This window comes from Lynx rufus, unplaced genomic scaffold (assembly GCF_022079265.1).
Source record: "Lynx rufus isolate CCGP_SWC_20201006 ecotype Redwood Valley unplaced genomic scaffold, mLynRuf1.p SCAF_20, whole genome shotgun sequence".
Classification (NCBI taxonomy): domain Eukaryota; kingdom Metazoa; phylum Chordata; class Mammalia; order Carnivora; family Felidae; genus Lynx; species Lynx rufus.
The window spans coordinates 19037852-19061533 of record NW_025814835.1 but is presented as its reverse complement, the minus strand read 5'-3'; the positions used below and the strand labels follow the sequence as shown (position 1 = coordinate 19061533).

The window sequence follows — 23682 nt, the reverse complement described above, 5'->3', positions numbered from 1 at the left end:
GTTCTCTGGCATTCTGGTTAATCCATTATTATTATTTTTTTTAATTTTCATTTTACAGGCAATGAAGTTTTACTCTTTGGTATATAGGGCTTTGGGTTTTGACATAGAGTCAAGTATCTACCATCACAGTACCATACAGAACATTCCTTTTGTAGCCCCTTTGTAATCAATCCCAGCCCTCAACCCCACCCACTTATCCTTGGCAACCGCTGATCTGTTTTCCATCCTTATAATAAGTTTTGCCTTTTCCAAAATGCTGCATAAATGGAATCATACGGCATGTAGCCTTTTGGGTTTGTGTTCTTTCACTTAGCAAAATATAATTAAGATTCATCCATATTGTTGCATGGAACAATAGTTCATTCCTTTTTAGGGCTAAATAGTGTTCCATTATGTGGCTGCACCAAAGTTTATCCATTCACCTGTTTCAGGACATCTGGATGGTTTCCAGGTTTTGGTGATTGCGAATAAGCTACAACAGCTCTTCATGTTTAGGATTTTGTATTATCATAAGATTTTAATTCACTTGGACAGATATCTAGGATTGGAATTGTTAGGTCATATGGTAAATGTGAGTGTAATTATAAAAAAAAAAACCTGTCATACTGTTTTTCAAAGTAGCTGAAACATTTTACATTCCTACTAGCAATGAGTGGTGGTAGGTATTTTCTATTGTTCTGTATCCTTACTAGCATTTGATGTTGTTAGGTTTTTTTTTTTTTTTCGTTAGGTATTTGATATGTGCAGTGGTATCTCACTGTGATTTTAATTTGCATTTCCCTAACAACTAATGACGTTGAACAAGTTTTCACGTGATTATTTCCCATCTTTATATCCTCTTTGGTGAAATGTCTGATATTATGCCTTTTGCTTAGCTTACTTTTTATTAGGTTGCCTGTTTTCTTATTGTTGGGTCTTCAGAGTTCTTTATATATACTGGGTACAAGTCCTTTGACAGACGTCTAATTTTCTGATATTTTCTTCCAGTCTGTTATTTGTCACTTATCGGACAGAAGTTTTGGATAACATCTAGTTTATCAGTTTCTTTCATGACTCATGTTTTTGGTATTATATCTGAAAACTCATTGGCAAACCCAAGGTCATGCAGATTTTTTCCTAGAACTGTAATAGCTTTACATTCTATCTTATGACTTAGTCTTTTCTTTCATTTCTCTATGTAAGTAGCATTCTTGCTTGCCTCATCCTTTTTAACATATAACATATCTCTTAGGTCATTGACTTACTATCTGCACTTAATACATCTTAAGCGTTTGCCTGTAGTCTTACAAGCTACTTACTTATTTACTATCTAGACTTATCATTTTTTTATGGATCCATCTGAATGTTTTTCTTACATATAGAAGAACTTAATATTCTCAAAGTCAGAGCACATCACAGTGTTTAAGTTACTTAAAGTATTGGAATATCACATGCCTTATAGTGTGATCTTCTAGCATATTGTTGCCAATTAAGTGTGTCATCCACTAGGATATTAAAACAAGATTCCTGTGTCTTTATTTTCAAGTCCATTAAGCATTGTGTGTTAAGGCATTAAGAGGTCAAAAGCTTTCCTATTCCTGGGTGTATGTAGATATTTAAAAATAACACAATTGGTAGTAGCAAGTAATCTTAAGATAAATTGGTTCTTTGAAATATAAATATTTGTTCTAAGTTTTTTTGCCTTCAAATGGCTTATATATAAACAGATGTCATAAAATATCTGGAAATGTAGCTCTAAAAGCCAGGAATTGAGGCTTAATCACGTTAAAAAAAAAGAAAAAAGACCTAAGTAAATGGGTTCATCAGATAGAAAAAAAGATGAATATTGAAAATTAAATAAAACAAGCCAAAATTAGTAATAACATAAGCAATGGTAATAATATTATTGTGCTATTTATTTATTGAGCATCCTAGGTGCTGTGCTAACCTTAACCACTTATGTCTATCGTTGAATTTAATAGGTAGCACATCATCGTCTTTTGTATTCATTGGCTTGTAAACAAGAACACAGAGCATCTTGGCTAGGTGTCCAAAAGTTGCTGCTTTTCATTGGTTGCCTCTCTCAGACTGTCTGCTAGTATAGTCAAACTCTCTGCCTTCGTAATTGTTTTCTAACAGCTACTGCTGGCTGTATACAAACTGAATTTCTGGACTACTCTGATGATAAGAAATAGAAGTCATAGGGTTATCCTTACTTACCCTAAAGTCTCAAGTATTAAAGTTACATTTATTGTCATTACATAGCTACCAACCCCAGCAATCTTGTGATTATATTTACCACCTGTTGACCTGGTCTTTCCACATACCACAAGGAAGCTTTAAAGAATAAAAACAGGGATGCTGGGGTGGCTCAGTCGGTTAAGCATCCAACTCTTGATTTTGGTTCAGGTCATGATCTTACAGTTCTTGAGATTGAGCCCTGTGTCGGGCTCTGCATTGAGAGTGGAGCCTGCTTAAGATTCTCTCTCTGTCCCTGTGCCCCTCTCCCCTGCTTGCGCACTCTCTCTCATTCTCTAAATAAATAAATAAACTTTTTTTTTTAATAAAAAAACCCACACTCCTTTCCTGCTTCATATTATCTCTTAGCACCCTGTTTATGTTTGAGAGAGTGCAAGCATGGGAGGGGCAGAGAGAGAGACAGGGAGACAGAGAATCTAAAGCAGGCTCTGTGCTGTCAGCGCAAAGTCCAATGTGGGGCTCAAACCTACTAATCGTGAGATCATGACCTGAGCTGAAGTTGATGCTCAACTGACTGAACCAGCCAGGCACCCCTCTTAGCACCTTGTTTCTAACTGCCTCTAGGGCTTTGCCTTTAAATGTCCTTTTATCCTCATTTTTGCCTCTCCTCACTTCTTACATTCTGCTGCCCAGTTCTGTAAATCCATCGGGTCCTTTAACATGTGCTGTCTTCCTGGAATTTTCTTCACTTAGTGTCATCCCATGATAAATTCTCATACGTACTTCAAGACCCAACTCAAGTATTTCCTTCCCATGAGGTTGTTTTTGACGTGTATTCTCTTCGTCACCCCCTCCCAAACAGACTTAATTGATTTTTCTTCAGATGGACACTATTTTCACTATGCACTTATAAATCATGATTTTTTACATGGCTAGAAGTTTCTCTAGTGTAAAGTCCTTCATTCCCCTCCCCCACATACTCCATTTTTATTCATCTTGCCCAGCATAACCATCATTCAAAAAAAGTTGATGAATGAATCTTCCTTCTTTGCCCTCCTCTGTGTTCAGAGCCCCTTCTCCTTCCATATGTTTTATGTGAAAACAGCCTTGATTTTCTCCACATTTATTACTGTATTTTAAAAAAATCTAAATCCGTGGTTGTGGTTTTCAGTGTTTTTTTTTTTTTTTTTTTTTAAGTGGTATTCTTTCTTCAAATGAAAACTTACACACATATACCCACAGATAAAGTAACGTCGGGGAAGGTTGGAGGTCTTCCTTCTGGCACTTCTTGGGAACTCATGGGGTTCCAAGTAGTATGGTTTTAAAATTATTGACCTTATTGCTACCTCAGCTTTTGAGTCCTTCCAAATCATTCTTCACATTGCTTAGAGAGAGATCTTTTTAAAACAAAAATAAAATTCTCATGCTTTAAATTTCTTTAATGAGTTCCCATGACCTCACCTCACATGTGAGTTTCTTAGGACGTAAGGCTGTGTCTCTTTCACCTTTGTGTCTGTAGTACGTGCTGTGGGTTTGGTACCCAGTCACCTAGGTGCTCCATGAATATTAAAGATAGTGAAGGAACTTTGCATGATTTCCTATCTTTGTCATTCCAATGGCTTCTCTTTGCTCATATTGGCAATGTCCACTTGTCTCGTTCAGAGCCTTCCCATTTTTCAGGGCCAAGCAAATCTTCCTGATTTTAAAGCTATCCTTAGGGGTGCTTGGGTGGCTCAGTCTTTTGGCCATCCAACTTCGGCTCAGGCCATGATCTCGCGGTCCATGAGTTCAAGTCCTGCATTGGGCTCTGTGCTGACAGCTCAGAGCCTGGAGCCTGCTTCAGATTCTGTGTCTCCCTCTCTCTCTCTCTGTACCTCCCCCATCTCTCTCTCTCTCAGAAATAAACATTAAAAAAAATTTTTTTTAATTATCTCAGAAATGGGATGAGTTAAAAAAAAAAAAAAGCTATCCTTCGTGTCAGCAGCATTCATCAGTTTCCCATTCTTTGATTTCTAAAGTAGCATGTCGCTGTTAGAAAGAACAACATATTTGCTGTACTGCATTTCTGCATTGTGTTACTACACCAGAGATGGTGTAACCTCTGCCTGGGTAATTAATTCTAGCCAAAAAGTGAAAATTCATAGGTTTCCAAGGTAGTTTCTTCTCCACAAGAATATACTTTGCTCAGTTCTGAGATATATAATTCTGCTTATAATTTAGGTTTCTAAATCATTCAAGGTTGTAATATTAAGTTTATACTCTAGTACGGTTGTATGTCAAGACAGATTTGCCGTTGTTTCTCAACATGTTGTAGGTTGAACAATAAATCTTTGTTTTATTGTGTCTTCTGAAACCAAAATTGGTGTTGAGTCAGCTCATAGCCTGCAAATCAAACAGAAATCTTTGAAAAAGTACATGCAATGAATTAAAAGTATTAGGTGTGATTTTTACCATGGATCATTTTTTCAGGTTCTTGTTCAGAAAGAGGAACAGTAGCTTTATGCTCTTAATATTCTTTTGGTGTGCTTCCTGAGTTTTCTGTTCCTTGTGTATATTTCAGTAAGTGTTTCTTTTGTTGCTTTCAGAATTGTTCATAATTACATTTTATGTGAGAACAGTTTTCTAAAAAAAAAATCAAAATGCTAATAAGAAAAATGTATTTCATTTCCTTAAAAATAACCATCAGAGCTCATGTTACCAAAGGATTATTATATTCTTGTGCAGGCTTGAAGACATGTTGCTTATTTTTAACTATAATTTTCATTTCTGTAATTACTTTGGGGCCCTTCATAAACTAACTTGTTTTCAATAAATTGAAACGATCTCTATTTAGAACAAGGGGTAAATATTCCCAACACTTCACGCAGGAAGACTTTTCTCAGAGACACCTGTACTGTTATATTTTATTTTTTTGATGGTATTGTGGAAGGAAAAGTGGATACTGTGTCTTTAATGGAAAGCAAAAGGTTATCTTTCTCTGGCCTTTGTGTGTATGTGCTGATGTGGATGTAGGCAGCCAGACAGGCAATGTGTGCAGAGAGACTAGGGAACCGGCTGTGGATCGATAGAAGTCGTGTGAAGTGAATTAATGCGAGGCAGGCCGTCTGTCTGTCATAAGGATTGTGGGGAATGTGGGGCAGTGTGGTCAGTCACTGCAGAGATCTGCTTCCAATAAATTCAAGCCTTCTGCCTGAAAATAAACTCTAGGTACACACGTACTCCCTTCCTTATTGTTAAATTTTACTTTATTCAAAGTAAATGTTCCCAGCAAATTATTGCCTCTAGTATACTTTAATTGGACCACTGGAAAGCCACAATTGTGAGAAGCTGATGAAATAAAAATACCTGCTATTCCTTTAGATCCATTTTTCAATCTCTGTGGAAATCTATATTATTGTGGGAATGAGAAATATAATTTTTGTTAATATTTATAAGCATTGTGGTATATATTTTTCTGAATCCTAACAGTATTGTTTATCACTTTCATCCATCTAATCTTCAATAAGATAATAAAATTATAATGAACTCAAATGGTTTTGTATTCCAGTATGGATTAAGCGCTGTATTTTAAATGTTACTCTATTAAAATTTAGTATTTAATCTTTGATTATTAAGTTAATCACATGACACTGAGATCTTGTGAGTTCCTATTATTTACCCTTATTCAGATAGTATTAGCCAGTAGGACAAAAATGTTTATGAAGGTAATTTGAAGCTTTTGAAAAATAAATTTTAAAATAATGTACCTGATTTTGCTGATGTGGAGTGGAGAGGCAAGTGCTGTTTTATTCCATTGACTTTGAAAACTATATCCCATATTTACATTAAAAAAATTGTTTTTCTAAAGTGTTTAAAACATTGTGTACAATGAGACAAGTGTGTGTGTTTGTGCATAATCTCACAATGAATGGTGATCTCAGTGTTTAGAATCCAGATGCCATGGAGAGCTCCTAATCGTCCTCCTGCCCTCTCTTTCTTACTGCTGCCAGCCACAGCCCACCCTCCCCCTTTCGCTGCGTGTCCAAACTTACTCAGACCTGTTTCCTGTTCCATCCCATTTTTCCCTTGTTTTCCTCCTGATTCGCAGTATAGAACCAATTTATAGACACCTATTGTCTGGCATAATATACATTCATTTTTTTTTCTTTTTATTTTGTGAAATCTGGATTTGGGAACTAACTGGTGTCTTAAGTATCTTGTGTCTTTCTCTTTTTTGTATCTCCTTTTTAATACTATCTCTATACCTCATTATCATCTCTTTACTGTACCTTTTTGTTGTATATCTTTCCCCAATGCTTGCTTTTCTTGGTATATTTAAAAACCTGAGAAAACTCCTGTTTTCTTGGTATATTTAAATAACAAATTTGTATCATGGGATTGAAAGTATTCAGTTCTATTCAAGATTTTTTTTTTTAAGTTTATTTTGAGAGAGAGGACGTGAGCAGGGGAGGGGCAGAGCGAGAGAAGGAGAGAGTCCCAAGCAGACTCCGTGCTATCAGCACAGAACCCAGTGTGGGGTTTGATCCCAACTGTGGGATCATGACCCGAGCCGAAATCAAGAGTTGGTTGCTTAACCTACTGAGCCATCCAGGCGCCCCATACAAGGTGTATTTATGAAATGTTCATTATTGCCAAGTATTTTGGGGATACTCAGAAAGTAACTAAGTCTTAGATTTTATGGTGCCGTTTGAGAAATAAGTTTGCTTACATCAAGTGTGTAAGAAAATAGCAAAGTACCACCATATAACTAGTGAACAACCTTTGTTATCTTTATTATCAATATGCAAGAGAGGTGCCTGGGTGGCTCAGTTGGTTAAGCATCTGACTCTTGATTTCTGCTCGGGTCATGATCCCATGGTTTATGGGATCGAGCTCTGTGTCGGGCTCTGTGCTAACAGCACAGAGCCTGCTTGGGATTCTGTCCTTCTCTCTCTTCACCTCTGCCTCCCCCACGTGTGTGCTCTCTCTCTCTCTCTCTCTCTCTCAAAATAAATAAACTTAAAAGAATATACAAGAAACCGAGGCTTCCAGATAAGTGTTTTCTTTTCTTTTCTTTTTAAATTTATTTTTAGAGAGCTTGCACATGTGTGTGTGTGTGTGTGTGTGTGCGTGCGTGCACGTGCAAGCGGGGGGGAGGGACAAAGAGACTCCCAAGCAGGGTCCGTGCTATCAGTGAAGAGCTTGAAGCAGGGCTTGAACTCACGAACTGTGAGATTATGACCTGAGCCAAAATGAAGATGAGACACTTAACCGATTGAGCCACCCAGGCACCCTCATATAACTATCTTCTAAGTGGACTTTTCTTCATATTTGTCAGGAATATTTCATCATCTTATTGAGAGTGGATAGTGACTTTTATGCTTGAAAATGGTTAGTTTTTTTATACCAAAAAGAAAGTAAAACAATTTTCTCTAGTCTTTCTGTTTCATGGAAAACAGCATTGTGTTCTGGCATAATCCTCAGTTCTCTTTAGTGACAGTGATGTAATACCTTCTATTGTATCTGTTTCTTTTTTAAGTTAGATTTATTGAGGTATGATTTATACGTAGTAAAATTCACCCTTTTCTGGTAATTTTACCCTTCTTTGGGTTTTTAGCAAATGTGGATAGTCCTGTCCCCACTTCCACAAACAGCATATAGATTATTTTCATTACTCTGAAATATTTACTAATACCAGTTTACAGTTAGTCGTCTTGTCCACACCCCTAGCGTCCAGCAGCCACTGGCTCGATTTAGATCCTTTTTTTGGCCTTTTACAGAATAGTTTGGCCTTTTACAGAATATCTGCTGTAATGTTGGCCTGCAAACGTAAGATGGTAATATAACACGTAATTAAATACTGTGGAGATAAGAAACAGCCAAGATGTGGCTGGGAATTGTTTTAATGTTATTCCTTCTCTTACAGATAATGATTACCATGCTTGGAGGGATTAAATAATAGTTTTACTCGTCTTGTGCCAGACTGTATGGTCCAAAAGTTCAAAAGGAAGAGGTTCTATCGTTTCCTCAAAGTGAACTGTTAAAATTAGTTTTTAATGATCTGTAGCATTTGGACTTGAGAGTTGATGGCAGTAATGTGGTCTTTCCCATTCCCCATATCTCTTCCCCTGAGATCTCTCAACACAAGTTAGGAATCTTAGGTATTTTGTTGCCAACCCCATGTCCAGTTTGACTGAAATTAGGATAGTTAAAAACTTATCTTTAGAAAGTAAAGTATATGTGTAATTTTGAAGTGATCAAACCAGTATCTTTTTATTGATTGGTACCAAAATAACCCAGATATTTTGACTGTGAGGACCAACAGAATGAGTTACACAAATGGTCAAAATCAATAATGTGATTTGTTTTTTTTTTAAATGAAAAATGGAACATTATTGCTTTCGTAAACATAATATTCATGGCACATTTTTTCTTACTCATAAATGTTTTATGTGGCTCTTCCCCCCTCTTTTTTCTTCAGCTGCCTAGTAGAAAAGGTGTCAAGAGAGTACCCAGGAGTAGTTTGGATGCTGTGGTTCATCCGAAATGTTAGAAGGCAAACTTTTAAAAATTACTTTATCGAGTATCATTCACATGCCATCAAATTCACCCCTGAAAGTTTACATTTCAGCGGTTTTTAGTGTATTCAAAGTTGTGCAACCCTCACCGCAATTTCTGAACATTTTCATCACCCCAAAGAAACTGTGCATCCATAGTATCATTCCCCATTTTCCCCAGGTCTCGTAGCCCTAAGTGACCACAACTGTACTTTATGTGTATAGATTTGCCTAATTGGAATGTTTCATGTGAATGGAATCATACAACATGTGGTGTGTCGTGACTGGTTTCTTTTACTTAATACTTCATTTCTCTCTATTGCTGATTAATGCTCCATTGTGTGAATATACGAATTTATTATGTGATACATTGTGACATATTCATATATTCAGTTGATGGACAATTCACATTGTTTGCACCCTTTGGCTTTTATGAATAATGCTGCTGCGAACATTCATGTACAAGTCAGTGTGGATATAGGTTTTCATTCCCTGGGAGTACAGTTGCTGGGTTTATATGATAATTCTGTTTAACCTTTTGACGAACTGCCAGACTGTTTGCTGTAGAGTTTTCAGGGTTTCTTACAGAGGGGCACCTTGCTGGTTCAGTCCATAGAGCGTGTGAGTCTTAATCTCAGGGTTGTGAGTTTGAGCCCATTGGGTATGGAGACTACTTAAAAAAAAAATCTTTAAAAGTTAATAAATACATAGTTCCTTATATAGGTTAAGCACTAGTCCCTTGTTGGGTATGTGATTTGTGAATCTTTTGTCCCAGTCTTTAGTTTGTTTTTTTATCCTCTTAATGGGGTCTTTTGCAGAGCAAAAGTGTTGAATTTTGTTGAAGTCTGTGTCCGCTATTTTTTTCTTTTATGGACTGTGCTTTTGGTGTCATCTCTAGCCTTCGATATCCAGGATTTTCTCTTTTTTTCTAAAAGTTTATAATTTTATGTTCTACGTTTAAGTCCATGATCAGTTTTAGTTAATTTTTGTATACGGTGTGGGCCTTAGGTCAAGGTTCGTATTTTTGCCTATGGACGTCCAGTTGTAATAGCCCACCTGTTGACGAGATTACTTTCCCCCCTTGAATTGCTTGCACCTCTGTCAAAAATCGGTTGTGCATGTTTGTTTGCATCTTTTTTCTTGGTCCTCTGTTTTGTTCCATTAACCGAAAACCACATAGTTTTAATAAATTTATATAATAAGTCTGGAAATGGAATAGACTTTTTTTCCCCTACCTTTTCCTTTTTTTCCCCCCAGAGTTCTTCTAGCTATTCTAGTTCCTGTGTCTTTCCATTTAATTTTAGAATAATTTTGTCTGTATCTACAAAAAAATTGTGCCGAGATTTTGACCCGAATTGCATTAAACCTATATATCAATTTATGGAGAATTAACATCTTTACTGTGTTGAATATTCCAGGACATGAACACGGTATGTCTCTCCATTTCATTTATTTACATCTTTGATTTTTTTTGCGGGGGGGGGAGGGGTCAGGATTTTGTAGCTTTCAGCCTACAATTCCTGTTGTATATGTTTCTTTTAGATTTACATCTAAGTATTTCAGCTTTTTGAACCATTGTTAGTAGCATTTTTTTTTATTTAGTTTCATTGCTAGCATATAAAAATACAGTTGATCAGTTTTTTTTTTCCTTGTATTCTGTAACCTTACTGAACTCACTCAGTTTTTTATAGATTCCTTTGGATTTTCTATGTGGACAATCATTGTACCCTCAGATAGGGACAGTTTACTTCATCCACTCCAAATGTATCCATGTTCTTTTCTTGCTTTATTACACTGGCTAGAACTTTTAATGCTATGTTTTATGAGTGGTGAGTGTGGATATCTTTGCTTCGTTCCTGATCACAGGAGGAAAGCATTCAGTTCTTCACCATTAAGTACAATATTAACTATAGATTTTTAGCAGATGCTCTTTATTAAGTGAAGAAGTTTATCTCTGTTCCCATTTTTCTGGGAGTTTTATTGTTTTTTTAAATCATGGATTGATGTTGAATTTTGTCAAATGACAGCTATGATCATATGCTTTTTTCTTCTTTAGCCTGTTACTATTTGGGGTTATGTTGATTGGTGTTTGAATATAGAACTAGACTTGCATTCTGGAACTAAAACTCCATTGGTCATGGTGTATAATTCCTTGTGTATGTTGTTGAATTCTATTTCCTTACATTTTGTTTAGGACTATCAGCGATACTGATCTATAGTTTTCTTTTTTCTTTTTTTACATTTTCTTTTTTTTTTTCTATCGAGAGAGAAACGATTTTATAACTTTGGGAAAAAGCATTAATCAAAGAACCAGTTTCAGCATAGCTACCTCTTAGTCTTTCAGCCTTGGTTGGTTTGAGATCTACATGTTTGCTCTTTAAGCTCTGTCTCAAGGAATTGAATGCCCCACAGTTGAGTAGTTACCAGGCGCAGCACAAGAACTTCATGGAGGGCTTGACAGTGTTGTTACTCAGTATTGTGTGATTCCATGATTTTTCATGGTTATGTTGTGATATTCTGTGTACATACTTCTCACCCTGCCCTGAGGAACTCAGTCCCTGTAAGAACTTCATGGAAAAAGGATATTGGGGTTTGAAATCAAAGACCTATGTGTCCATACTGGTTCTGGAATTTAGTAGCTGTATTATAGTGAGCAATTACTTAACCTCTCTGATTAAATGAGATAAATTTAAATGGATTTATAAACCTGTTACTACAAATAATAGCTTCATTTTTATTGAATCCTTCAATTTTATAGGAAAGGAAAATACTAAAAAAGATTGTTACTATCTAAACTGTTCCTTGGGGCGTCTGGGTGGCTCAGTCGGTTAGGCATCCGACTTCGGCTCAGGTCATGATCTGATGGATTGTGAGTTCGAGCCCCACATCAGGCTCTGTGCTGATGGCTCGGAGCCTGGAGCCTTCTCCGGATTCTGTGTCTCCCTCTCTCTCTGTAACCCTCCCCTGCTCAGGCTGTCTCTCTCTCTCTCTCTCTCTCTCTCTCTCTCTCTCTTTCAAAAATAAACAAACATTAAAAAAATTTTTTTCAACTGTTCCTTAATATCTTTTCCCTATTTCTCTATCATTTTCAAAAATTATCAACTATTAAGAAACGAGACAGAGTTTTCAGAGATTTGCATTTTGATTTAATAGGGCATCTTTGATTTTGTGTTTAAGCAATAAATCTTTAGAAATGTGGCATTTACCTTATTTCCTCCCCTCTGTGGTTATTTTACTGAAAGCCATTATTAAGTAATTAACTTCACAGTATATTTTTGGTAATCTTCGTCCTTTATTTTAGAATCTTATCTTGAAAGCCCAACAACAAAATGATTCCGCAGAAGAATGGCTTTGTCGTTTGACATTCATCAGGGACCACTGATTGACCCTTTATTTTTGTATCAGAGCAGTTTTGAGCAAAGTGGTGGTTCTAACGTGGTGTGTCCTCTTCCCCAAACTGAAGTCATTAGGCCTTGGAACTGTGTCCTGGTAGATTTAGCTCTGGATCATTCAGGTGCTTAAAGACTGAGATTTCCGTCTCTTGGTGACTTTGGTAAACCTGAGGCAGCCGGACTGAATTTCACGCAGAAACGTTTAAGTTAATATACGTTGGAGGAAAAAAAAAAAGAAGCCCTTGAATATTTAGAGCTTTGATTTTTAAAATATTTTGATGGATACAATGGATGTAGTTCTTGAAGTGCTTATTTAAAAGATTGATTAGGGGCGCCTGGGTGGCGCAGTCGGTTAAGCGTCCGACTTCAGCCAGGTCACGATCTCGCGGTCCGTGAGTTCGAGCCCCGCATCAGGCTCTGGGCTGATGGCTCAGAGCCTGGAGCCTGTTTCCGATTCTGTGTCTCCCTCTCTGTCTGCCCCTCCCCCGTTCATGCTCTGTCTCTCTCTGTCCCAAAAATAAAAATAAACGTTGAAAAAAAAATTAAAAAAAAAAAAGATTGATTAGAAGGCTCAATTCCTTTTAAAAAAAAGGAAAAAAAAAAGGTTCAATTCCTGAAGTAACTTCCAGTGGTGAAATTTTTGTATTTCATGATTTAGTAATACCCGTTGAATAACCATATGAAAAATACTGAGATACCCTACTATCCATTGCCAAATTAGAAATAACGTAGTATATGCAAACTGGCAACAAAATATATCTTCAAAAGTGGAAAAACAGCTTATGAGGAAAAGACATTTGCCTCAGCTGGCAAGTTTCTCAGGTAATTCACAGAATGGAAGCTTCTGGCCCCGGATCTAGTTCGTCCGTCTGCTTCTGTTAGGTTTTTTCAGTGTGCTAATTATCAGATCTCCTGTCTACTTCCTCCATAGACAGTGATAGTGTCCACTTTGAGGTGGTGCATTTCAGGTGTCTTACATAGACCCAGAGCGCTTGTCCGCATTTCGGCCTTCTAGCCCCCAAATTGTAAGCAAACTAATATTAAAAAGAAGTAAACTTTTAAACTGGTCCTTCACTTTTAGGGTTTTTCCCCCCCTCTTTGCAGCATAATTACGTCTAGATCACCTAAAATAACTGTAGTAAAAATGTTGGAAGGAATCAAGTAAAAATGTAATTTATTGAAGCATCCTTTTTCTGTTTTTCCCAGAACTGAGTTGAGTCAGTGTAGTTTGTACCTGTGTACATATATGCGTACAAAGAAATAGAGCACATGTGAATATTTTGTTCATTAATTTGTGACTCTTCCTAATTGTGGTGAATTTAGTGTGTGTGTGTGTGTGTGTGTGTGTGTGTGTGTGTGTGTTTTAATGTATTGCATTTGTATCTAGTAGGTAAATTAAAAAGCTTTAAGAGTTTGGGTGCACCTTTCTTTTAGTTTTTAAAACTAACCCTTGTGATTCCATTTGTTGTAGCTGGAGTCTCAGCAGAAGCCATGCAGACTATCGGCACTGCTCCTGATGCCCTGGGGCCAGAAGCCAAAGTCCAGGAAGAAGAGCATGACCTTGCAGATGATGACATCACAACCGGTGAGCAGGGACATCTTTCACATAACCTGGATGAGCTTTATCCAGTATTGGAATGTGCTTTTAGATTATTTGTAATGGGATTAAATATGTTGATGGAAAAGAGGGAAACTTGTATTGATGGAATGTTTAGTTTTATGAGACTCTTTAGTGTCCTTTTGATCTTGAAGCGGAAAAAAGCAGAAGTGTTTATTTGGTCTCGGTTTGCTCATTGTTGCTGTAACAATGAACTTGCTAGCTGTGCATTTGATTTCCTGGAGACCTTCTAATTCAGAGGCTGGGATCATTACTAAAGCCTTGAAACGTGTAGAGGAATACACCTTATGAAAGGTTTTGCAATTATAGGGTAAACTGAAGAATACCAAAGTTGTAACAGCAATGTAGGCTGTATAAGGAAACTTAATAGATATTCTTTGTACCTATATTATAGAAGTCGATGCTGCTTTTTAAAGTTATTTACATCGTTTAGATATTGAATAATCTTACCTATATTATTTATTATATAACTAAAGGAATAAAGTAAAATTTAGGAAAACCATATACCACGTATCGTTCCATATTCTGTGTTTTATGTTTATACATGTTCAGCCTATCTTTTTATAGACTTAAGTCAGTTTCAGTTACTGGATCTCCAAATGCATTCAGCTCAATTTCTTTAATGTACAGAGGATTAAAAACAACCTACTATAAATATTTTTATTGGTATTAAGAATGATAAACTTTTGATTTTTGTATAGATGGTTATTATGTAAAATCTGACCATAGAAATCCAAAATTATTGTGAAGCAACAAGTAGTAACTTAATAGTAATCAGTAATTTGAGGGGCGCCTGGGTGGCTCAGTTGGCCGAGTGTCAACTTCCACTCAGGTCATGGTCTCACGGTTTGTGAGTTTGAGCCCCGCGTCGGACTCTGTGCTGACAGCTCAGAGCCTGGAGCCTGCTTCAGATTCTGTGTCTCCCTCCCTCTCTCTGCCCCTCCCTCACTCACACTCTGTCTCCCTCTGTCTTTCAAAAATGAATACACATTAAAAAAAAAAAAATAGCCATCAATAATTTGAAAGAAGCATGCCCGGAAAACATCAGTAAAACTTTCAGCAAAAACTAAAGAAACTTTAAAAAAAAAAAATGGAGGGAGGTTTTTAGCTCTTAAAGCTCTGTGTGGTAGGTTCTTTACTGTTACGACCTGAATGCCTTTAAAATTTTGTCACTGGAATGAAGTTGAGAGAGCCTAATAATCTCCCTTGAAAATTTACAAAGCATGTAATCAACAACCTGGAGCCTTGTGCTACTGCTGCAAATAAGTAGTTGACTAAATTGAGGCGCATCTGGTTTTCAGTAAAAATGCTTGTGGCCGTGACCTGCTACATTTTAATCCTTTGAATGTGTCAGTTCATTGATTGAAAACATTTCAACTTAAATGTAAATATAAATGATTTCAGAAATTCCCAACTTTTCTGAAAGTCATTTAGCATTGCACAATTACGGATTTTGTTTCGGTCGCGACTAGAGGAGATGATTGCACCTGCAGATTTTTTTTTAAACATTTCTTTTAAGTTTATTTATTTACTTGGCGAGAGAGAAAGAAAGTGCAAGTTGGGGAGGGGCAGAGAGAGAGAGAGAATCCCAAGCAGACTCCACACACTGCAAGCGTGGAGCCCCGTGCAGGGCTCGAACTCACAAACTGTGAGATCATGACCTGAGCCGAAGTCAGATGCTTAACCAACTGAGCCACCCAGGTGCCCCCAGATTTTTTTAAATTAGTTCTTTATTCAGTTATCATTGCTTTTTAAAGTGTTATAGGTACGTTTTAATTCTCTGTTAATTTTAAAGGCCCTCTAGTCTATAAAAAGTAGTGGTTTAATGCATAGAAGAAAAGAAGTTGCCTTTGTAATAGAATAACTTAATTTGTACTCTGGGAAAAAAAAGCTTAATTTTTGAGCACTCAGGTGAGCATTATTAAATCAGTACACTGAAATTTTAAATTACGTACCACCATCATCATGAGACAGCAAATAGCACATGGCTATTCTTTTATTTGTATAAAGAAGCTTAAAAATGAAAATCTAGCTTGGAGAGTCAGTTAATGCTATTTAAACTGTATTTTAATCTGTAAGAAGTTAAGTTAAACATATGTGATGAATGGCTTTTATCAGTTGACTTATTCACTTCATGCCGTGGGTACCAGGGGCAAGAATGTTCAAAGAATTTAAATAACTAGAAAAGGCTTCCTTCATGTGTTGTCAGAGCAACTAGCATGTTGCAGCCTGTAGATCGTTTAGGTTACCTTTGAATTGTGTGACTTGATTAAGATGTGGTATAGATTTTTGTGAGGGTTAAGAAGAAAACCCTATTTCTTTTATTGACTAGAATTCTATATAAATTACGTTATGAAAAATATGGTAGATATGTTGAGAGAAACCTGTTTCAGGCACAAGAATCTTATTTTGGGATGAGCACCATCGTAGAGGACAAGTACTACAAAAGGGAAATCTGGCCAGTTTAGCCAGTGACTTTGAAAAATCAGGGAGTTTTTTTGGTTACTTAAATTGAATTGCTCTATTGTATCTTTTCACAAAATAAATAGAAAGTATATCAAGGCGGACCTACTTGCGTGTACTTGGAATGAATTCTTGTTTGGGAGCTCTAGTTAGGCTGATACACATTGTTATGTTAATACTATATTTGTAGCAATCTGTGACTTAATTCTTCAATTAACTTAATTAAACAACTGACCAGTTAAATAGGAAGTATAATTTAGTGCTTTGCTATAGGTAGAACAATTACGTTTGCAATTTTTCTCTTGGGTGAGAAAGAATGATGTATGAATGTTGTCTTAGGACACTGATCTGAGCCTAGCAGTCTTTGTTAGCGCTTGCCTTATAAAAGTAAAGAAGCATGGATAAAGCTTTATAAGTGTTAGCTATGATCAATTGGAACTAATTAAATTTATTTGAAATGAAGAGCCTTAACTGGAAGAGAACAGCTGGAAAAACTGGAAAGAAAAAATTGAGTCTTGATTGAGACAGTTTAAACCTTCACCCTGTCATTTAAAAAATATGCGGCAGCTTCTTTCCGTATCTTTCTTTTTAAAGCTAATATCTATTGATCGGCTCTACAAAGTAACGCCACTTTGCCTTGGTCAACCCACACGTTCGGTTTTACTTACATTCTGTCTTAAGGTTCGTCAGCTTCTTTCCTGTAACCAAATGTTTTCAATTACACATCAAAGCTGTATTAGCCATTTTCACAGATTGATACTGTTTTTATGTAGAAAAAAAATTAAAACGTACTTCATGTAATTTTTTTATATTACAGTGCAGCATGCATGGGAAAATGTACTTTCTTTTTCATTGGAATTACTTCAGGTTTTGCAATATTCTGTATATTAAACTCTGTTTTAACAACAACAGTGACATTTTCTTTACAGTGAAAAAGAATGCCATTGATTGTTTCTAGATTATAATTTCAGTGCCACACTAATATTACTGGATACTTGGTGTGTTTGCTTTTATTTGTACAGGATACTTTTATTTTTAGTATTATAATTTAAATGTTTATTTAGGTATATAGTCAATATCTGTAAATAATGTATTTTTTTCCTTACAGCATTAAATAGGTCCTAATTAATAGAGTAAATCTCACTAAAAACTGACTAACAGAAAAAATTTAGATAAGTTACAATCTTTTTTTAAGGTAGTTAATTATCTCTATATACTTTTCATCCTGATAAAGGATGACATTCTGAGTGAGGATGCAGCTATATGTCCCCTAAATGTTGCATTTTAATACATCCTACCCCTAATTGCAGTTAAAAAGAATTTTGAAAGACTCCATTTACAAACCTGCAATGGATTCCTTTAAGAAAGTCACTAAAGTCTTCTGAGGGTCATACTGCAGTGTCCTGCCCCTTGTTCAATACATCGTGGACACACTGACCATATAACAGTGGTAAAGGGTCAGAAGTCACTGACATTGTCAAAAAGAAACCACATGATGGTAGATCAGTGGGACAGTTGACAGATTCAGCTGCTTGCAACAAAAGCAGCAATGAAATGTGGATTCTGATAGGTGTGTTGGCTGTATTTGTTGTATTTCTTGTAAAATGTAAAGTTAATTTAAAAGAAAAAAAGAGAGAAAGAGAGAAATGCGATGGAAAAAAGAAAGACTAGGGAAGGGTATGAGCAATTGAAAGTAACATCCATTGACAAACAATCAACTATGTACCCAGCCCTTTACACTTGACTCTCCCATTTCTTTGAAATGGATACTGATATTTTTGCAGATAGATAAATAAGGAAACAAGCTCAGAGAGTTCACTTTTAAAGGGTCCCGTCCTTAAAGTGATAGATCTAGGACTTAAAAGAAGTCCTGTCTGACTCCAAAGCTTATGTGTGGTTTTAAATATAATCCCACACTGCCTAATATTCTTAAATTCTTGAACTTTGGCATCTTTTTCTTTTCAAATGTGAGATGTCAGTTTGCCTTTACTGCTTTTGATATCAGACATAAGCCTGATAATTGCTGGATATTTTATTTAAAATACAAACTTGTTATTCTAAATTTGGACCAATAGATTATCTCCTTTAGAAAAAAAATCATCACAGGGGCGTCTGGGTGGCTCAGTCAGTTAAGCGTCTGACTTCAGCTCAGGTCATGATTTCGTGGTCTGTGGGTTTGAGCCCCATGTTGGGCTGTGCGCTGACAGTTCGCAGCCTGGAGCCTGCTTTTTGGTTTCTGTGCCTCCCTCTCTCTTTCTGCCCCTCCCCTCCTCACACTCTGTCTCTCTCTCAAAAATAAATAAACAGTAAAATCATCACATATTCTTTAAATGTTCTTTTTAAATCTGTTCTTTAAATCATTTAGTACTACTGTAATGTAAGACTGTAAATATAAGTATTTATTACTAAATATTTTATTGCATACATGTAAAATGAAATGTTTACTGTTCTGCCTAGCTTTTTGAAGTCATCAAAAAGTGTGGATTTCTGGGTGAAATACATGGCTCCAAGTAATTTACATTTCTGTACTTTTAATCAAGGGGAAGAAAATGTGAATTAAAATTTTGTTTAGCGTTTAACACTTGGCTTTAGTTGTATGTTGATAGGGAGCAGAGTAGAGTATTTATAAATGTAGTATTTGAGAGTTTCTGATAAGAATATTAAAATACAGTCCAAATTATGGCTTGTAGTCATTCACTTCCTTTCCTCATACTTCCCTCTGGGTGATTGACTTTCCCGTTTCTTTGTTTTTAACTACCACTTACATTAAGCTAATAACTCTCAAATCTGTATCTCCAACCTAGACTTTTCTTCTGGACATCAGATTAATATGTCTTCCTGCCTGAATGTCCTGTAGATACCTACTGTATATTAATTTATAATTATCCAAAGACCTTTTTATACTGAATTCATATTTTGTAGTAGCTAACATTCTGAAGTTAAAAACCAGGGCAGGGATAACAATTTAGAACAAATGACTTACAATTCTCATAGATCTGGTACAGTTTTTTTTTTAGACTGTGAATTATAAGTTGAAGAATGAAAAAGGGAAAAGGTGCAGTATAAAAGTCTTATTCTAGTTTACTGATTATAAGGCCTCTGGCTCTATGCTTAGAAGGTGTAGATACTATACTTGGTGTCACAACACTATTTCAAATAGTGTTCCTTACAGACCAGCAATTTACTTACATATATTTACTACGTCTTTCCTATTATGTAGTATGTGTGTATTTCCTTAACCTCCCCCCTTCTTCTTAATGGGTGTTTAATGACTCAAAAGCATTTGTAACGGATTAGTGAGGGAATACAGGCTCATTTCTGGATAAACTGTCTCCTGATATTTTGAAAATGAGACTTGGAACAGATCTAAGAACATAATTATCTCTGTTATTCCCATTTAAAAGTTTACCTTTTTCTCTTGGAAAACAACCTGTCTTCAAAATTAGGAAGAGGATGTGATTCGTTGCATTTAAATGAGAAAAGATATGAAAAAATGCCTGGGAAAATGTGTTTTGTAACTTCAGTCTCAATGAGGGGTGGAAGGTGGGATGCGCCATAGTGAGGTGCACAGTCAGAGAAGCAGATTCTGACAGCTCTGGGGAGCCCTCTCCGTGGTCTTCACCGACCGGGGCTGGAGACGTGCTTTTGTATGATGGCGCTGGTTTCTTGTAACCGTTTTGGTTGCTCTCTCTGTGGTCCTGCTTTTCTTCCCTCTGTGCTCATCTCTCCTGTTGCCCCGGGAGCTGTTCTGCCTCGTTTCTGGGCTCATCTCTGTCAAAAAAACCAGAATCTCTGGTGGACTTCTTGGAGCCAGGGGTATCGGTGAACCGTTGTCCAAGAGATCCCTCTGGGGCTTGGTGGCCCACTGCAGGAGAAGCAAGGTGGCTTGTATGTTGTGTGGAGAGATGCTCACAGGAAGGAGAGAAATGCAGAATTTTCCCGGAGGCCAGACGTTTGAACACATGCCACTGAGGAAGTAGAGTGTGGAATCATGTTGTGTGTGACGGGGTACGTACGTTTTTGGCGTTCCTCTGGGTGTCTGCAGTCAGGCACTTAGCACTAAGGAAACTTGCCTTTTATTGCCCATTGAAATTTTAATGTGTTCAAGATTTAATGTGCCCAAGCCTCTATTTAAAGGCTTGGCCTGGGGTGACTTGCCTAAGAAAAAGTGCCAAAGGAAAAGAGGCAAGAGCAAGGACAAAAGATGGCTAACAAGTACCATCTGAATGTCTAGTTTCTCTTTAAAATTTTTAGACTTTTAAAAATGGGAAATCTACAGAGTATCGATGTATTTCGGCCAAAGATGTGATTGTGCATTTAAAAGAATTATGTTTTGTATACTTGAAGTTTGCTAAGATAGTAGATATTAAACATTTCACCACATAAAGTATCATAAAGAATCAGAGGAGCTATAACAAATTACTTTAATCAGCTGTCGCATTGGCACTGAATCTTTTATAGTGATAAAAATAGCACTGTGTGTGTGTGTGTGTGTGTGTGTGTGTGGTATTTCCTCTTTGCATATAATATTTTTGCAAGGGGTTGGTCAAGTAAACAGTGTGTGTGTGTGTGTGTGTGTGTGTGTGGTATTTCCTCTTTGCATATAATATTTTTGCAAGGGGTTGGTCAAGTAAACAGTAATCAACACCATCTGAGCAAATTCATCTAAAAGAACACATTTAAAAATCAGGGACTGGGGCACCCGGCTGGCTCAGTCAGTAGAGCACATGATTCTTGATCTTGTGATTGTAAGTTTGGGCCCCGTGTTGGGTAGAGAGATTACTTATATATTTTTTTTAACATTTATTTATTTTCAAGAGACAGAGACAGAGTGCGAGTGGGTGAGGGGGAGAGAGAGAGAGAGAGAGAGAGAGATACAGAACCGGAAGCAGGCTCCAGGCTCTGAGCTGTCGGCACAGAGCCCAGTGTTGGGGCTTGAACCCACGAACTGTGAGATCATGACCTGAGCCGAAGTTGGACGCTTAACCGACTGAGCCACCCAGGCACCCCGGTAGAGAGATTACTTAAAAAAAAAATTACTTTTAAAAAAAGGAATTTAGGGGCGCCTGGGTGGCGCAGTCGGTTAAGCGTCCGACTTCAGCCAGGTCACGATCTCGCGGTCCGTGAGTTCGAGCCCCGCGTCGGGCTCTGGGCTGACGGCTCAGAGCCTGGAGCCTGTTTCCGATTCTGTGTCTCCCTCTCTCTCTGCCCCTCCCCCGTTCATGCTCTGTCTCTCTCTGTCCCAAAAATAAATAAAAAACGTTGAAAAAAAAAATTTTTAAAAAAAATAAAAAAAGGAATTTAAAGTAATAACAATCATAACCCACTAGCATTTATTGAGTACCTAATATGTGTCAGGCTATGCTCTAGGCTCTTTTTAATCCTCACAAGTAATTGTAATAAATTTTCATGATCAATTCCATTTCACAAGAGAGGACAGTGAGGCACAGAATGGTTAAGTAACTTTCTACATAAAGCCCACAGATAGGAAATGGCAGAATTAGGATTTGAATCCAGTCTGTTTTCTTCTAGATCTTATGCTTTTGAATAGAACTGTTTATTCAGGGGCGCCTGGGTGGCTCAGTTGGTTGAGGGTCCAACTTTGGCTCAGGTCATGATCTCGCCGTTCGTGAGTTCAAGCCCCACGTCAGGATCTGTGCTGACAGCTTACAGCCTGGAGCCTGTTTCAGATTCTGTGTCTCCCTCTCTCTCTCTCTCTCTGCCCCTCCCCTGTTCATGATCTGTTTCTCTCTCTCTCTCTCTCTCCCTCTCTCTCTCTCTCTCAGAAACAAATAAACATTAAAAAAATTTTTTTTAAGTAATTTATTCAAATCAAAGTCATTAAAAAAAAAGTCTTAGGGGCACCTGGTTGGCTCAGTCAGAAAAGTGTGCGACTCGATCTTGGGGTTGTGAGTTTGAGCCCCAAGTTGTAGGGATTACTTAAAAATAACATCTTAAAAATATCTCTTAAGAAGATAAAAGAAACACATGTATTTATTATGACACATCAGTTTCTCTTTATGAGATATAGATACCTCTATTTTAATTTTTGATCAAGTTTAATATCTTATGTGATGCAAGGAAATACTTAATATGTGAAGAAAAAATTTCCTATTTTCTTAAAAAATAAACATAATTAGTATAGGAAGACAATTTTATATATTTTCTAGACAAAGTAAGAATTATTTTACCTTTATATGAAACCACATACATTAATATATCAGCACATGTACAGTATGAGATCACAGAAGCTTAAGATTTGATTTTAAGATTTAATATTCTATATTCTCTTTGATAAATTTAGACTAAATAGGAAAAAGCAGAAATACTTAGTTGGATAAGAATGTGGGAACTGGTTTTTTTGTTTTGTTTTGTTTTGTTTTTTAAAAAAAACAACATTTTCCATGTGAGTGAATAACCTTCAGGATGAACTTAACATTTGGCCTTTGTGAGCGGTGTAATAATACCTCACGGATAAGAATGAATTGCATTAGATTGTGGCACACTATTATATTTCTGTATATTACATGAATTGCCCTTATAATTGATATCAAACCCATATGACCAAAAGTTGTAATTCACAAAAGTAATGACAACAATGTCTCATAATTCACAGACTTGATGTCATACCTGTGAATGATTACTTTTACTGTGCAAACCATGTTAAAGGGGAAAAACAGGTTTTAAAACGGATGTGGGGTTTGGAACGATTCTTCTTCCTGATACTTTATAATCATTTTTAACACACAAATGGATAATTAAATTGACTAGCATCCTTGAGTTTCCCCATAATTTCTTGGATTAAAATTTTGAAGCCTAAGGTCTTTTACTCTTCATTTGAAATTTTTCATCATAAACAGAAGTATTTGAGGTGAAGACAGTTATGAACCTGTATGAATTTCTCCTCTCGTGATGTATAGAAAGAGGAGTCCTCTGTCATAGGTAGGATAAAAATCAAGTTAGAATATTTCATCTTAAGACAAAACTGTGTCTCCTAAATACAGATACGTGGATTAAATGGAGTAAACCTAATTTAAAAGGATTCCGGGAAACCGAACCAGCTACCCTTGTATTTATCCACCTTGTATTTTTCTGTCACATTATAGGGAAGATGTGGTAAAGCAAACAGCTCGTTGAGAAGCTGATGATCTAATTAGAGAGAGAGGCTGTGTGTTCAGCATAGTTGCACATATACTTGCACATATGATAGACTTTAGGTTGGAGAATTCCAGGCACAGGGGAGGAGTTAAAGGTAGGATTTACATATGAGGTAAGCCTGCAGTCATGGCAGAGGAGGACAGACTATTAATTTAGATACTGAAATGAAGACTTTGACAGAGGCTGAGAATAGCCTGGCTGGTGTTTTTGAGCACCTGCTAGGTATTGAGCCACTTACTAGACACTGAGTGTAGAATGAAGTTCATGCTCCAGAACGCAAGACTGATGATTGGCTGTGTTTCTTGTTCGCTGGGAAATTTTTACTTGAAGAGCTATT

The 23682-nt window shown here is 36.7% G+C and overlaps 1 protein-coding gene across 1 annotated transcript in view; it reads left to right on the top strand.

Moving 5' to 3' along the window:
• The window catches only part of WDR7 (WD repeat domain 7), a 357963-nt gene that overhangs the window by 145021 nt on the left and 189260 nt on the right, over positions 1-23682 (top strand). The window contains exon 20 of the mRNA XM_047086392.1: positions 13578-13691. Coding sequence (XP_046942348.1) covers positions 13578-13691 — 114 coding nt within the window. The remainder of the gene's footprint in view (positions 1-13577; positions 13692-23682) is intronic.